Source organism: Carassius auratus, chromosome 6 (genome assembly GCF_003368295.1).
Source record: "Carassius auratus strain Wakin chromosome 6, ASM336829v1, whole genome shotgun sequence".
In the NCBI taxonomy this organism is placed as follows: Eukaryota; Metazoa; Chordata; class Actinopteri; order Cypriniformes; family Cyprinidae; genus Carassius; species Carassius auratus.
The window spans coordinates 19746495-19763547 of NC_039248.1; the positions used below are offsets into that span (position 1 = coordinate 19746495).

A 17053-nucleotide genomic window follows, 5' to 3' on the forward strand; every position below is an offset into this window, starting at 1 on the left:
CCCATCCATTGGACTTATTACACATGTGATTCAGAGCTGGTCATGCTGGAGGCATTCCCGAAGCATTCTCCGATGCAGCGTCTCGTTCTTGAGGAACTATGGTTACATGTGTAACCCGAGACGTTTTTGTGTACATTATATATGTGTGTATGTGTATATTTATTATGGATATATATATATAAATACAAACACATGAATGTATTATATTTAAGAAAATATGTATGTAAATAAAGAATGTTGATACAGGAACACTTCCTACTTGGCCACATCACTTTATGCAACTCAGAATAGATTTCTCTTCTGATGAACCCTATTACTCTGAAGCATTCCAGCTTTGATCATTCACAATTTTTCATACTGGCATGAAGATATGCCAAATGATGCTAGAACATTTTAACTCAGCCTTCCACATCTTGAAATTAGAGCTGATTTTTCAACAATATTTCAAAGCAAGTTGCTTGTGGCACTTTTCAAGACACTGCTAATTCTATATATGTCATAACAGTTCTAAAAATGTGGGAATGTTGAACATTTGGCCAGGTTTGCGTCTACGATTTTGAACTAAATTTTGAAGAAAGGATTGATGCTCCCATCACAACAACATTCAGAGAGGATTGCTGCATTTAAAAGAGGAACTGTCATAATTACAGTAGCTGAAATATTTAAAAACAATTTTCTGAAAGTAAAATGCTATTTGATTTGGATCAATACACGAAAAAAAAAGATACTACATTGGTTGCACATCATGAACAAGTCTAAAGATATACTACACCCTTGTTTCCTGATCTGAGTTGGTAAAAGGTTGTGCCAAATTTAGACAGTCCGGAAAATTATGTGTCTGTGCTGTTTGTTTACATTTCTAAGGCATGGAGGAGTGTGAATATAATATATAATTTATTTCATACATTTCTCAGTATGACTAAGCCTTCCAGTTCCAAGCAAGCAAGCTTTTCCTTTTATTCAGGCTGTGAAACACTTTTGCTTAACTTCAGAGCATTTTGTTTATCTTCCCTTATTTATCTTCAAGAATTTATTACCATATGTTAGACTTAAAAATTGTTATTCAGCATGAATGACAAGCTTGGTTTGTTTCAGAAGTCACCCTGAGCTTTCAAATGGTCTGGAATCCAGATGAAGTAGGACGTATTAGATCATTAATTTAAGTGATGGACTGAAGTTAAAATAATATTACATCTTAATTTATTATTCAATTATAATGAAGCTAAAATTATATGTGAAATCTAAAATGCACTGCTTATCTAATTCAGTATTTTGTACAGAACAAAAATAGAAAGAGGACAAATCAACACAGTGACAGAATGTACAAACTCAAAAATCCTCAAAGCTTCTCTTTACTTCAAAGAAACAGGCAACATTTTGGCAGTTACAGAGCTGAGACCTTTTATCAAGATAGAACAATTCTCTGTAAGTGCTCATTCAGCACCACATGAAATTAACATCTCTGGTGTGTTAAGTAGGCAAATGTGTGGTGTTTTTCGAGAGGACTGGATTCTGATGGCTCGGGTGGAAGAGAACCATTAGAAACATGAGAGCAGTAGCATGACTGAAGGAGGCCAATTACCTGTTCCTTTGTTCCGGTCCACAAAACAGTATTTGAGCTCGTACTCGCGTAGAATTTCATGGACCTCCTGGGGAAAATGAAGAGAGAAAAAGTGAGCAAATTAATGTATGTTTGTTTTTCGCCACAGAAATATATATTATTATCAGTTAATTCCTCAAATTTGATTGACTGAGCTTTGTTCCTCTTTCATTTACTGGTAAGTAAATGGAAGCCCGGTGTGGAACTGAAGCTAAAATTGTAAATAAGCTTTATATATTATAAGTTATATAACAGCATTAAATAATCTAAATTGTATCAGAGAAAGACTACCGTTGTCATACCAAGCTTATACACTACAATACAATTTTTTATAATAATAATACAAAACAAACAAACAAGCACATCACAAAAATGCACTACATATAGTAGTAGGCTATATTTATCCACTGCATTATTGCACTGTACTCTGTGGTAAGGACTCTTTCTGAAAAGTGGGTCTCTATTGCAGCAGAAATTGAAACAAAATATGACTAAGTAATATATAAATGTATAGCCTCATACTAGAGGTTAGTAGAAATCTATAACAGGTTTAATAATGTGTTAACTTTATAATAATTTCGTGCATGCATATATTTTGTATAGTGCTGTTGATTTAATTTGTGTGAGGAAAGAACGTTGGCACATTATGTGATGTTATAATTGGCGTCCAGCCATCATTTAGAGACAATCTGAGACATAAAATGTCTCTTTCAAAAGGGTTTCTTTATATTCTCAAATCAAATAAAGGTGTATAAACATATTTCTGGTGAAACACATGAAAAGAAAAACATAAAATATGCAAGATTCAGTGATAATAAATTCAGTGCGTGATCATCCAGATACAGTATATGTGTTGCCATACAAATTTGATCTTTTATCATTATGAAAATCAATACAATGAAGGTGTGGCCATGAGAATAAGGTTTCCAGCTGCAGTCACACAAAGAACCGGAGTGTCCACTGTTATCCATCAGATAAACACACACATACGCTGTCTCATAAATCTCTTCCTTTTTCCTTATATGCACACAGCAGGCCCTGCTGTCACATCCTGAGCGTGTGTTCACAGAGATAAACCAGAGGTGCCCAAACTGGCTTTGTGTTTTCTTAAGCTGGTCATAAGGAACATCCAGAAGGACACACATTTGATTATGACAAAGGGACTTCTGGATTCAGAAGGGGCCATGGCATACTGCAGCAGCATGGGGCTGTTAATGTGTGCTGTGCTGAGATGTACTTTCATGTAATGCCAGCGGTCCGACAAACAATGATTTTTCTGAGGACCTAAAATTGTGCAATTGAGCAGTTTAATGTCTTCTGAAGAGACGTGAACAGGTTATTGGATTGGAGCCGATTTAATTTAGACATTCATTTACACACACTGATCAATGCACATCAAATATGTTAAACAAAAGCAGAACTGTGTTTGCTTGATGCATAAGAACAAAATTTAGTTCTGGTGGAAACTCAAACGTGCTTGTCAAGGACAAACCTCATTGGTTCTTGCACGTCAAGCAAGACCTTCCGTTTACCATATTTGATGTGCTCTACGTATATGCACTAATCAATGTTTATATGTGAATGAAAACATAAAAACTACAAAAGACCACTCGATTCATAATTAATTACATTTACAACACTTACTTTTCAGATCTTGAATCGTCAAAGATTTCTTTACATGGACTTTTAGTGGAAGTTTCATTAAAAATCTCAGGTTTCATTAAAAATATCTACATCTGTGTTTCAAAGATAAACAAATATTTTTGGGATTGGGGCATGAGGGTAAATTATGTAAATGATGACGGAATGTGATATGACACCCTTTAATAAAATAAAAATGTTTTTTTTTATATTTTGTTCTTTCAGTTTGGATATTGTTCAAAACATCTATTTTTGCTTTCCGCAGAAGAAAAAAACAATGAAACCTGTTCTCAGACGGTGATGACGCATTTCAAAGGTCATCAGCATCGTAAATTGTGCAAAGATTTTATATTTTCTTTTGTACTGTATGTACGTTTATAACACTATTCGTATTAAAATATATTACCTTTGCATCAAATCATGAAAAACAAGTTCATTCTGGTGTGAGGGTGTTTTTAATACAGCGGCTGTGGGAGTAATGGTAAATTTGACATGTTCTCTCTTCTGACTGATGTTATCAATCTTGTTTTTTCCCCTTTTTAAAAGTCATGAAAACTCTACCGTTGAGTTTTTCTTATGCTGTTAGAGCAAATGGAAAAAAAAGATATGTAGTCTCGCACTGACCACTATAGAAGCTCACCCAACGACATCTGCTTCTTAAAAACAAGGAAATGTAAAAAAAAAAGGTCCATACAGTTTTGGATTGACATGACTGTGATTAAATGATGAAAGACAGACATGAGTATTTGAGATAACTTAATAGTCATATATGTCAAACTATTAACACATTTATTTCCTTTAATATGTATGAAAACCGTATAAAATTAATCAGTGACGTGCATTCTTATATGCTATATTACATAAACTACTTTTTTTTTTCAACTTCACATCCTGTACAGTCCTTTGGTAAATGGAAGTACACCCTTGTCTAATTCATTTTCTTTGCCATTTCAAAGAGCAGTGCAACCCTCCCCCTGCCTCTAATTAGAGTCAACAAGACACTTTCCACACAAGTCTGCCTCACTTCTGGCTTTCTCTTAACACAGCGCATTATACACATGCATTGTAATGGCCCATAAATGGACAGAAAGCCTGAGTGAGCATCTAGATACAATTAGATATGGATCACACTGTCAGAACCAGCATCGGCCCACAATGAATCAACTGAACATTTTGGACGGTTGAAGGCTAACAGAAGGAAGGGGGGTTACTGCCCTTGATTAATGTCTATGTGCCTGTTCACCAATGCAACACAGGTCATGCTGCATGTGACTTAATCGAATGCTTTACAGACAGTCTGTTAACAAGGGGATTTAAAACTAAAAGACGAGTTAAAACCAAAAGAGAGTCATTTATCAGAGTAAGAGTATAAATATGCTCACGTGTTGATCATTTGTACTGCTGAGAACTCAGACGCATTGTTGTCTCTGAGAAGACACGGCCAGGATGAGATGTGTAATGTTGTGTGAACGTGTTGTAAAGCCTGTGACACTGATGAAAGCTGCTAGCTACTACTATATATCACTACAAAACAAGCAATTTTCACTACACTGCTTTTTGACTTTTATTCTGCAATGTGCAAAAAATGCAAATTGTGCATTTGTAATTTTCACTCTAGTGACTGTCTTTTACTAAACTCCTCCTCTTGCTATGTATATCTATAGTGACCAGCTAATGTATCGGAAGTCTCGCCCATATATTCACTTCCACGTTGAAGAATAAGGTGATTAGTATTTTGTTCTTTCGCGCCACACCGCTCAAGTCAGCTGCTGAAAATTATGTCTAAATCACGATTGCTGATGAGATAAGATAGAAATATCTAGTGGAAAATTAGAATATGATGTTTTTAATGATATCATTGTTTTCAGTATTTTGGCAGATGGCCATCTTGCAAATTGATTCCAACACATAGAAACACATAGGAATTGCGCAGAACTGACATTTTTAAATATACAGTATCCTAAACTATACATATATGACATAGGCAGTAAATAATAATTAAACGTATAAATAAATAAAACAAATAAAAGTTCTGTGTATCCCTACAGTGTGTCTACACCAGTATGCAGCATGTGTAAAATCAACAGCTTTTGTAATGGCAGCTCACACTGATGCTCACTGATTTAGAGATATAGATGACATTCGCTGTATTTTAGATGGGTTTGACTGGTCAGACGGCTGTCTCACACTCTGATAGACACATGATGAAAGTTAAGGGTTTGTGCACACAGAAAGGTCAGATATTGGGGTGAAACAGACTGACACAGATATAGAGCTTTTATTTGGTCTGTTGTGACCCGAGTCAATAGCCAAGGTTATACGAGGTCAGAACAGAACAGAGAGAAATTGAAACCAGATAGAAACTAATCTTCAGAAGGAAGGGGAAGGAAAACAATTTATTCTAGCCAGCAACACTATGTAAACAGTAAGCAATGACCTCTAAAGTGACTACAACTCAAATATGATATAAAACACTAGCTATTTCTGAGCTCTTAGCAAACTTAAACAAATATCGGAATACACATTTACTCCAAATATTGACATGTTTTAAATACATTTTTATTTGGGGGAAGGGGATATACTGAATTTAAGGACTGTTTGTGTCAAGTTTTGCAAAATGCCTTTCTGTAGAAGGGAATAAGCATTCAAATGATTTTACATTCATATATTTACAAATGACAGATTGGATTACCATTACTTTAAAGAAAAAAAAAGGTAAAACAAAAATCCTTACATTTATTTTATTTTAGCTAGTTCAGGATTTCCTATTTTCCTTTATTTTAACTTGATGTAATTAATATAAATGACAAAAACAACTTGATTTTAATCATTTTCTGAACCAAATATATGGTTCATGAGATAGAATATTAATATAAACAATCATTAATAGTATATATGATACATGTTTCTCAAACCATCTGTTAGTGTGTATGTTGTGTTGAGTATTCAGAGAGAACACACACTCCCGTACTCCACTGCTGAACATCTGCTACTGACACCCAAACCAATAACAAACCTGTGGAAGGGTGGACAGAGCTCAACAATGTGGAGAGGATGAGATCACCCAAAATACGTTGTCACCTGAAAAACAGCCAATCAGCAGAGTGCATTTCTGACATTTCTCCTGCCCAGACCTGTGACCGACCTGCTCCTAAATTATTCAGAATAAGGAGCAGAGTGATTGTGTATGTATGAATGAGGGACACAGACAGAAACAGAGACCGAGCTGCTTTGCCTGACATGTGTTCTCAGTGATAAGCCGCTACTCTGTGACCTGATCACAGCGGTGGTGTGCACCTGACACTCTTCTGCAAACTGTTACTCACTGCCATGCTGTCTAAGGTTATAGGTGTCCCCAATACAGAATGCAGAACAGGCTGTGAATCAGTCAAAACGAATGCTACTGCATACTCCGCACAACCTAACCGAAAAGTTAATGTTTTGTGCACTGTGGTAGTGCAAACGTACAGTGCATTGTCATCTGTTCAGCACATACTGACAATTAGATATTAACTGCATTCATCTCCTGGAGCTGGGGTAATATTACACCTCCCTCAAGGACCCAGGTATCCGGCATGTTTACTGACAGTAATAATGTGGGAAAACTCTGTAGGAAATGCCATCGGCAGCAGCCACCTCAGCTCACTGAATATGAAAATCTCCCACTCAGAGTCGAGCTCACCGCTGTGCTGTTCTCTCTGCCTGCACGCCCTCAGCCGGATCTCAGTCAGTCCCCCTGTCTCCATGAGCAAACATGCCTCCAGACAACATCCAGCCACAACCATGGAGGAAACATTCATAAGCAAACAAGTCGTACGCTACTCTAAATTCAATATAATAGGAGTTACAATAAGGAACGATTAGCAAAGAAAGACATAAAAAAACATTAGATATAAAAATAAAACTAAATAAATCCCATTAGGGCTTATTAAAATTAAACTCGCTGCGTTTTTGTAGAGTGTTATTAGCCAATACTCAGTTCATTTCGAAACCAGTATGTACCCAAGTTACACGGAACATATATTAGACTGCACATGGTTAATGGACGAGTATTTGAGTCGCATTTATTAGGTTGTGGGGACACATAAAGCGAAAGAGTTGATAGACGCTGAACTAGATCGAGACGGAGAGACGGGAGCGGCTGTTACAGACGGAGCGCGTTCATCCAAAGGTGCCGTCGGGCTGTTATTTTACTGCATATTTTCCGCTTATTTGTTTTCGTTTCACTTCAGTGGTGCTCCTACAATAGAAATTTGATGTTTGTTTAAAGGGAGATAACGTTATGGGTCGCGCGCAAACAGTTAAACCGATAGGTTTTCCCGATGATGAACGTAAAAGTTTTGAGCCCTGCTCTATTCATTCATTTCTGTCGAGGTCACTTAATTTGAACTGTTTACGTTTACATAGGCGATGCTCAATATCCGTGTTTCAAACTAATAATTATTTTACTTTAACTTTCTTAGAACTGATGTGTGGTTGTAATTGTATTTATTTATTTTGCCTGAAACATATTAGCTCATTTAACTTAGCTGTCGTACATGGTGCATTTAACTAACGTAACGTTACATATGTTAGATGCAAACAAATTCATGGAATAATAAAACTCGTTTATGTATCTTGACTAATAAACGAACTACGTAGTTAAAATGCTAAGAAAAGCTCTTGAAAAGCCCTTTTGCTCCATGCACTAGTGAGCAGTGTAACTTTCACCTGTCAGGCTGATGTATGTCAATCTCTTTACCTGGTTGGTTGTGTCCTGTGGCAGGTTCTTAATAAGGATCTTCCTCCTGTTGCTCAGCTCTCTGCGAGTTTTCTCCAGCCGTTTCTCGATCTCCTCGGGATCAAGTTCCGGTAGATCTCGGAGGATGGCGGTCCCCTCGGATGCTGCGTCTTCTTCATGTCTGCTCGCGGGACTGTCGGACTCCGGATGGGGTGAATTTTCCCGCTTTATCGCGTGCACGCTCGGCGGCTGGATGGATGAAGCGGCCGCCATCTTGAAGCGCTCGGTGGAAAGTGAGTCGCAGAGAGCGGAGCGGATAGGTGGGTGTCTGTGCTTTGAGTCAAACCCATCGACGGCGCTCTTCAAAGTAAGTGTGGATGAGCCCCAGCACAGTACAGCGGGCGACCTCCACCGATGGAAAACTAAACACATTCTGACTATTAGTCTCTTTTGCCCTTCTTAACAGGACAGTATCATATAAAAATACTGACTATAAATGCCATATCAATTTAAGATAGCAAAAATAAATAATAACAATAAAACAGCATAACATTGGGATGATCATGTAATAATATTTGTAGTAACAGATCTTTTGTAATTAAATGTATTTATTAAAACATTAGTAAGCAATAGGTATATCTGGTGTTCATTTATTTATGCAAATCGACCAATAGTGTATCACATTGCACTATTGTAGTAATGCAGTATAGGGCAGCTGTGGCCTAATGGTTAGAGAGTTAGACTAGTTAACTGAAGGTTGCTGATTTGAGTCTCGGGGCTGGCAGGAGTTGTAGGTGGTGGGGAGTGAATGAACAGCGCTCTCTTCCACCCTCAATACTCATGGCTGAAGTGGCTTGAGCAAGGCACTGAACCCCCAGTTGCCCTCTGGGCGCTGGATCTATAACTTAGCTGCCCACTGCCCTGGGTGTGTTCACTTCTCACTGCTGTGTGTGTGCACTTCCAATTCACTTTCTTTCTTTTCACATTATTAAAATTAAACAAATGAATACATACGTACGTTTGCATTCGTTTAAAGGCGCTGTCGTAGTTTTTGGCCATTTTTTGTGAGTTTTTTAACAGAATCCACACGATTTGGAATTCCCATGAGATTGGGATTGCGAATTTTGTATGAGGACGAAAGATTTTCCCATGCCAAATTTCGTGTAAAATTTCGCTTTGTATATCGCTACACAAAATTCCGCAAATACGTCTTAAAGCACAGCTCACACAAAAGTCACTTTTCAAAGCAAACAGTTTTTTTTTTTGGTCAGCACTGTGAATTCACAAACTGCATGAGAAAGTTTTTAGCCCATGCGCGAAACTCCCAATGGTAAATGTGTGTTCTTAACCTGATATTCGGTACAATAATAGCCTTTTTTTAGTTCCAAAAGAAACAGGCTATCAATTTCCAAATCAGCGATCCAACTTTTCACTTGTAGGCTACCTATAACTACCTCTGCTTGTGTTTTCATCAGTTTTTTCAGTGACCCGCTACATTCTAATGCCAGTAGGTGGCGACAAGTGGCTCTTTACCGAATCATTCACTCAACTGACTTGCTTATTAGTTCAAATACCACTGCTGTGTGTTGCTGAGAGTTGCACAACATTTTTCCTGTTTTGACTGCTTTCAGAACAATTTTTATTGACAGAGCAAAGATTGTACTGCCAATAATGTGTCTAAAAACGTATGCTTTAAACTAATTGTTTATAACATGGTTGCATGAAAGCTTAAATAAACTGCATGGACGTGCTGACATTTATAGCTCAAAAATCATTTAGTGTGTATACTTGGAGAGACTGTGTATGGCAGAAACATCTAAAGGCATGCCTGCAGAAAATCTTGCATGCCTGACAGATCTTTTGACTCCTTATACACTGGCTCTGGTGTGGAATGAATGACTTATGCCGTCTGCCGTGGGTGTGCTAAATGCCATCTCCTGGCAGACTCAATCACAGGAGTCCTTATAATGTCCCTGAATGAACGCTTTGAGTTTCAGCAGCTACACATCCCACATCAACAATATTTACAGATGATTGCATTGACTAATGAGAATGGGGATAGCACATTTTTTTCAGTTTTTGGATTTTATTCTTTATTATTATTATTATTATTTTTTTGACAGAGAATAATTATAACAATCAAATTATTATTATTAGGCTATTCTTATTATTATTACGCATAAGTTTTTCTGTGCAATTTTGGAGGTGGCGGTTTAAATCACACCTACACAATAAAATGTGATATATTGCAACGTAAACCACCAATGCATTGCTTTATAAATACGAATGTCAGTTTAATATCCTTATTGCATTGCATGGATTAATATTCATAACAAACGGATAATTTCCCCCATCACTATATGGGAAGGTCCAGTGTCGTATATATGTCATATGCATTCACCTGAATTACCTGAACATGAACTAAAGCAGTGATTCAGCGCGTCTCTGAGTGGGAGTGAGAGAAAAGACCAGAATATTTCAATGGCTCAGAAAAGTAGCGCGTGGGCGCTCGAGCGAGTGCTGGAGCGGGCAGAGCGCGCATCTGGGACGCGCGCGTGTTTATGTAAAGGGGTGATGGGAACCTTGAACTCCTCAGTTCTCACCGCGAGCAGCGCTGAGTGTGCAGTGTTCGTGGGCGGCGATATCCGAGTCATTATGTGTGTGTGGTCCCAAGCATCGTGAATCCACGGGCGATTTATTCATTTATGCGCGAATGTCTGATTTCACAAATGATGCATGCATATGTATTGAGAGGTAAACACTGAAAACTTGGAACAGAAACAGGAGAACAGTAATTAAACTGAACGTTTGAAAGTTTCACCGGATAGCCTAGACTACGTTTGTCTTGCGGTATAATGACGAGAACATTTTGAGAAGATGGAAACTTGAGCAACCCTAAAGCTTCGCCTAGCGATGTTCGATTCATAAATGAATGGTTCTTTCAAATCGAATTATTTTCAATGAATCAGTTGAACTGATTTATTCATGCAGTTTGAACGAATCGCAATGAAACGGTCCGAATCGACCGGAGTCGTAATGAATGAGCTGATACTGGCCTAGGAGGATTAATGACTGGTTTGAGTTTGTTTTAATCAATAGCTTCTTATTATAAACATTTAGTTTTGTTTTAGTCGTAAAGTAAAAAAAATTGTTAAATGCAAATCACACTAAGTTTTTTAACGTCAGGACGCAAAGTATGAATCATTTTTGAACCGGTACTTTAACCGTTCAAAAGATTCCCGAAAATTATGACGTCTCTCGCATGACCCCAAATTAAACAGAAGTGCTCCACTTTTCTGCTAACCCCACCGTGTGCTCACACCTCGTGTTCGGGTTAAAATTATCCAAGGATCAGCCTTAATGAATTTGTATGCAAATACAAGGCAGCAGCAGCGCTCGAATGCCCTGCACTGTGACCTTATTTGACCGTTATGTGTGTGTGATTACAAAAAATAATAATAATAATAATAATAAAAAAAATCCAATACAATATTAATATTAATTATAATATTGATTATAATTAAATGTAGGTCAGTTAAGGCCTGATGATATAATGGAGTAGGCTCATATTTTAATCCTCCCCCGGAAATCCCACTGTTTTGCTTCATTTAGATTGACAACCTATGCAATGATATTAGAAAAAATAAATAAAATAAAAAGGAGTCACCATATCAACCTGTAAGATGTTAAATATCGTTTGCAGTTAATAATGGGTATACTTTTTTTTTTTTTAAGTACCATAGATACATAATGGTGCACTTTCATGCAAATAAATGGTTGAGAATGTTGTGATGTTGATAATTAATATAACGGAGTACTAACATTTAGAAGACACTGGGACTAGTGGTCACACAGGTAAGGTAGCACATGGGATATTTCTCAGTAATTATAAGGTGTAGTCAAGTTACACACAAAGTTGGTTTGAAACAAAATCATTAAAAAGGCTTTAAATGACAGATTTCCCCTTCCACCATAATGTGCAAAAATCAATGCCTAGTCAAGTCTATCTTATTACTTTGGCAATAACATTAGAAATGTTAAGTGGCCAAGACTTCAAGGCATGTGCCTACACAGAAATTTATTTATTCAGTATCCCCCACCCAGAAAAATATTCACTGGAGTGAAAAGTGTGACAACTAGTCCACAATCCTCTTGGGGTGGTTGAATTATGAGCTGACTATTGGTATTAAAATGACTTGTTCTATAAAACATTTTAATGAAAATAATATGACATCTTTTATATGATGCTAAATGCATGTATAAACACAAGTACCAAATTCTGTGCAATTATGGCTTTTGTTGGAATCATAGCAGATTGCATATAATGACCAGACTGATCACAGTCACATTCAGAGTGGAACAATTGATCACATTCACCCTGAGGTCGATCGGAATATCAACTTTAAAGTGTTGTATGACCAAAATAAGAATGATGGCTGCACACTGACTGAACTTTAAGCACATAAAATATGATTCATAGATGTGATTCAACAGTCTCTAAGGTATACTTGCTTAAAACTGTCACTGTAACAGATTGAGGCTGAAATTTCACAGGGACATGCCAGGACAGAACTAATGTACCAGACTTCTGTATCATAATGTGTGAAACTTGTGTTTTGCTCATGCGTTTGATCATTTAAGATCGCTTGACTCATAATTATGGGCATGATTTCTTATCACACATAGATTAAAATCAAACTATTCATTATTTTTTCCCCCACCCAAATTTCAATGCAAGTTAAAAGCATATGCAGAAAATTCAATAAACACCGACAAAATGAAACACTTCTGACGAGGATGAAAGGTTTTTTGTAGTGTATGACACATTTATAGCTACTTTGTTAAACTTTAGATGTATATACATGGTATATCATTTCATTCTGAAAACAATAGACACAATCCCTCTAAAATCACTGGAGCACAATGTCTACGTATCAGTAGACAAGCAGTTGAGTAAAAGTGCACATGGGTTTAGAAGGATCTGAAAAATATCATGGCATTCCATCAATACTGACTAATGACTTTAAAAAATGACTACATGATTGGAGACGATCCATCTGGACCATCACACATCCATCGCATTCACACACAATTATGTACACAAGCACCAACAAATGCACACTCTGTTTCTCTCTCTCTCTCGTACACTAAACGTAAAATAATTGGGCAGACAGAAATACAATGACAGCTTATACACACTGAGCACAGTCTGTCTCCCAGTCATCTTTAAAATATTGAAAATTTCCTGCACTGGGTTTTGTGGCCCAGAACACCTTGGTCACATTGCACAGTGTCTTGAGATCCACCATCATCTCACACCATCCAAACCCCCCCCCCCCCAAACAAAACAAAGCAGAGAATGACAGCTCCTCAGAACACGCCACATTTTCACGTCCCCTTGATGTGCAGCGCAGGCATTTGTGTCTATTGTTCCTTGAAATGTTTTGTTTACTCTCCACACCAGCAATTCTCACGGCGTGAGGATGACTCAAATGTGCCATGAATCGAATCCTTCAAGGCTGCTTCGCAGTCTAGTCAAGAAGAAAACCTGGGCTGGGTCCTAAAAGGGCTATATAGGCCTAATAAAAAAAGCTGACAAATTCAGTCAGTCAGTCAATTTCATTTTCTCCGTTCATGATCTCCAGCTCCACTCCTGTTAAATAAATAGTAGAAAAATAATCCTTTCATCTTCATTGTTTCTTGAAAAAAAAGAGGAAAACAAAATTTGAAGGACCTTTGTATCATATGCACCTGCCAAATCCACTCCCTAATGACCTCTACAGAAGTCAAAAGTTCCCCCCCCCCCTCCCCCCCCCCCCATGGTCAATAAGCACAAAACACCTCTGACCGCCTCAGCAGGTGCCCAGGGAGAGCTGGGAGTTAAGGTTCTCTCGTGGCTTTTGCAGGATGCAGGTGGTGGATGGAGTTAGCAGTGGCATCAAATGCAGGGTTGGCGGACGGTTTGGGGTCACGGGTGGGCAGGATCAGCACTCGGCATCTACACTGTGCACGGTGACGGCAGCCTGGAGATGATGCGTGTGCAAGTGCAGGGGGTGGTGCGTGTGGGGGTGCCGATAGGGGTGGAACTTGTGGCTGAGCAGAGCAGCTGTCTGTGGAGGTGTGTCCAGGTCGAGGTCCTCGTCGTGATTGCCCACATCAACGCCTGCAGAGAGAGGATCGTTGTTGCAGGGTGGGTTCTCGCTGTCCTCCTGAGGGCTCATGGTGCTGTAACCTACATATAAATGGACAAAGAAATCACAATCAATCTTCAGAAGCTAAAATTTACTTTGAATCTAAAATGTTCTATAACAGTTTTTTGTATCTCTAAAACAACGGCTGAAAGGAAATTTTCAACCGAAAATGGACATTTAAACCTAGTTATGGCTCTGTGTCATTTTGGAGGTACTGCTGTTGGAAACTTGTTAAAAACATGATCATTTAAATTGCTCAAACTGTTCGTTTAGATGAATCCTAATCCATTCTAATCTCACACTCCTCACATAAAACTCGAACATAATCTCATATTTTATCTGACAGATTTATGATAGCATAACGTGACATGACACCAAGTATTAAGATATATATTCATTTAATTGATTGAAATACAATAAAAAAAAGTAATACTGTGAAATGTTTTGACAATGTAATATAACTTTTCTATTTTAATACAACTTAAAATGTAATTTATCACAATGATGGCTATATATGGATATATATATATATATATATATATATATATATATATACACATATATATATATATATATAAAATAATACAGATCAGGGAAACAAATACAAATGTTTTAATCAGTGTAATGCAAAATTATATTTATAAAAACAGCTATTAGCTTTAAATGTATAGATACAGTGGCAGTAATGATTTATAATAATTATAAAGTGGTGCAGAGCAATGGCAACAGTGCAAAGTAGTGTTCATGTTATTATCAGTTTGTCTCCGTGCAACAGATTTGCATTGAGGAACAATGCCTTGACGCCTACTTCCTACTACACCTATTATTATACAAACAGTTTTAAACGTACAGACTTTATACTGAGAGACTACATTGAATATTTCTACTTTCATATTTGTATGCGTCAAACGGGAAAAAGGAAAAAAAAAACAAAATGTGATTTTAAAATTGTTGACGAGTTACATCATCTGAAACATACACCTTCCTTTATACATAAATTTAAACTTAATATCCTGATGTTGAAAGAAGAAGCTGATGTCAATGTTATTTGTTATCTACCCAAAACCACTTTCCCCTGTCAAACTGCCAACGTTCCTGTTTAGACAACAATACAGAAGACTCATAAAGTAGCTGAAGTGAATAACAGATTAGACAGTTACTGGCAACTAAACTTGTATGGTGGGAGGAGAGCTAACAGTGCATACAAAAAAACAAACAAACTGTTGGAAACACATCCTGAATTAAATTAAGACAGTACAAAGAGCACAAAAAAGGTCTTGTCCTGCTGTCAGGTGGCCAAACGTTCAGCCACATGTGACATTTGAAACGGGATCGGAGGTGAAAGGAAAGGTCAGAAACCTCTTATGTTCCTGACTTTGATCAATGTTTGCATGAGCCGTCTCAGAGCGGATCTGGAACCAGCTTTGAAACACTGCAGTGAGAGTGAAAGAGCTGGGACACAGATTCTGGATCAGCATCTATCCCTAAACATATCAAAGAGCCAAGCAAACCAAACAAGTACTAAAAAGCATCTCAGTTCCTGGCAGAAAGCACATTTCTGTTTAGAGAAATTCTTTAAACCTGGATCTGAAGCGAATACTTGTATACATCTACGTCGCTCCTGGCAAAAACTCTCCGTGTTGGTGGAGCTGTAATGAGTCAGAGAGCACAGGAAAAGGCTTCGGAGCCGTTCTCCTGCATACGCACGCTCAAAAGCCAAATCGATATTGCTTTAAAACGACCCCTTAAGCTGGATGACTGAGCAGCCGGGTGGGAGGCGACCTTTAACCCTGCCAAATAAAAATACAGGGAAGAAACTTTTGTACTTGGTCTTTGCCACCTCTAACTGTTCTGGCATCTCTCAATCTACCCACTTTGCTGGCTTTCTTCCTCCAGGTCTCTCATTGCACCTCTCCTTGTGGAATAGGGCTGCCCTTTCTCCTCTTGCTGGTTACACAATGATCTCCAGAAAGCCTCGTCCCTGAGGGGCGGCAGATTTAGCATGCACTGTAGACTCCGTGTAACCTAAGCCTGGAGCCGCCAATGAAATACAGGCCGCACACAAGCACACACTGAGCTCCCGGGGAAGGCTTTGCTTTATTTCAATAATAAAACTCTCAATATATTCTAAGGTGAGAAATTTGATGGTCACGCCTTTTGAATTTTTCTTTGACCCTTGTTTCAAATGGATCTTTTCAGACCTACTAATATCGCTTTTCCTTTAGACTTTGAAGAAGGAGTGCACATACACACACATACTGTACGCACTCTTACCATGGTCACTTTCTGTCCCTGACCGGCCCCAGTATCTCCGCCGTCGTTCTGGGCTGTGTGTGTGCCTCTCAATAACAGCAGCAATGAATCGAGTGTTACTAACTGCAGAGAGAGAGAGAGAAACAGAGCCAAATGGTCATATAACAATAAAGCACTCGGGTCTCCAACTGGCCAGCATGGTGTAAGAGTACAGGAAATTTAAAAGGCAATAACACACTTCACATTAAAAAGGTTATACTGAGGATGATGAACTCGGTAAACAATGAGGAAAAATTCTAAAAGATATCTTCCAAAAGACTTCCAAAGCACCATATCATATGTGTGCATGCTAATTCCATAATCTAAACCGCTAAGTAAGGTTGGTAAATTATATATATGTTGATTACCACTTCAAATAATTTGGTCAAATTAGTGTAAACTGTTTTGCACTTACAATGGAAGTCAACCGGGCATGCAGCCTTTAATACATTTTTGTTGATAGTAGGAGTACAGTGTTTTCATTTTTCCACATTTCCAATTCGTTGCATTGATAATCAGTATTATATACATACTGACTGTTACTCATTTAGATTTCTTACAGTTATGCATGATGTTTCATAATGTATGTTTCTTACAGTTACGCATAAC

The 17053-nt window shown here is 37.8% G+C and overlaps 2 protein-coding genes across 3 annotated transcripts in view; both read right to left on the reverse strand.

The window, feature by feature from the left end:
• Positions 1-8521, reverse strand: part of LOC113100096 (ribonucleoprotein PTB-binding 2-like) — a 63458-nt gene extending 54937 nt beyond the window's left edge. The window contains 3 exon segments of the mRNA XM_026264971.1: positions 1583-1649; positions 7983-8273; positions 8276-8521. Coding sequence (XP_026120756.1) covers positions 1583-1649; positions 7983-8273; positions 8276-8311 — 394 coding nt within the window. The 5' untranslated portion in view covers positions 8312-8521.
• A 5249-nt stretch (positions 8522-13770) lies between these two features.
• The window catches only part of cachd1 (cache domain containing 1), a 66046-nt gene continuing 62763 nt past the window's right edge, over positions 13771-17053 (reverse strand). For both annotated transcript variants that reach the window (XM_026264977.1, XM_026264984.1), the window contains exons 26-27: positions 16427-16528; positions 13771-14193 (exon numbers count right to left, since the gene is read on the reverse strand). In XM_026264977.1, coding sequence (XP_026120762.1) covers positions 13946-14193; positions 16427-16528 — 350 coding nt within the window. In that variant the 3' untranslated portion in view covers positions 13771-13945. The remainder of the gene's footprint in view (positions 14194-16426; positions 16529-17053) is intronic.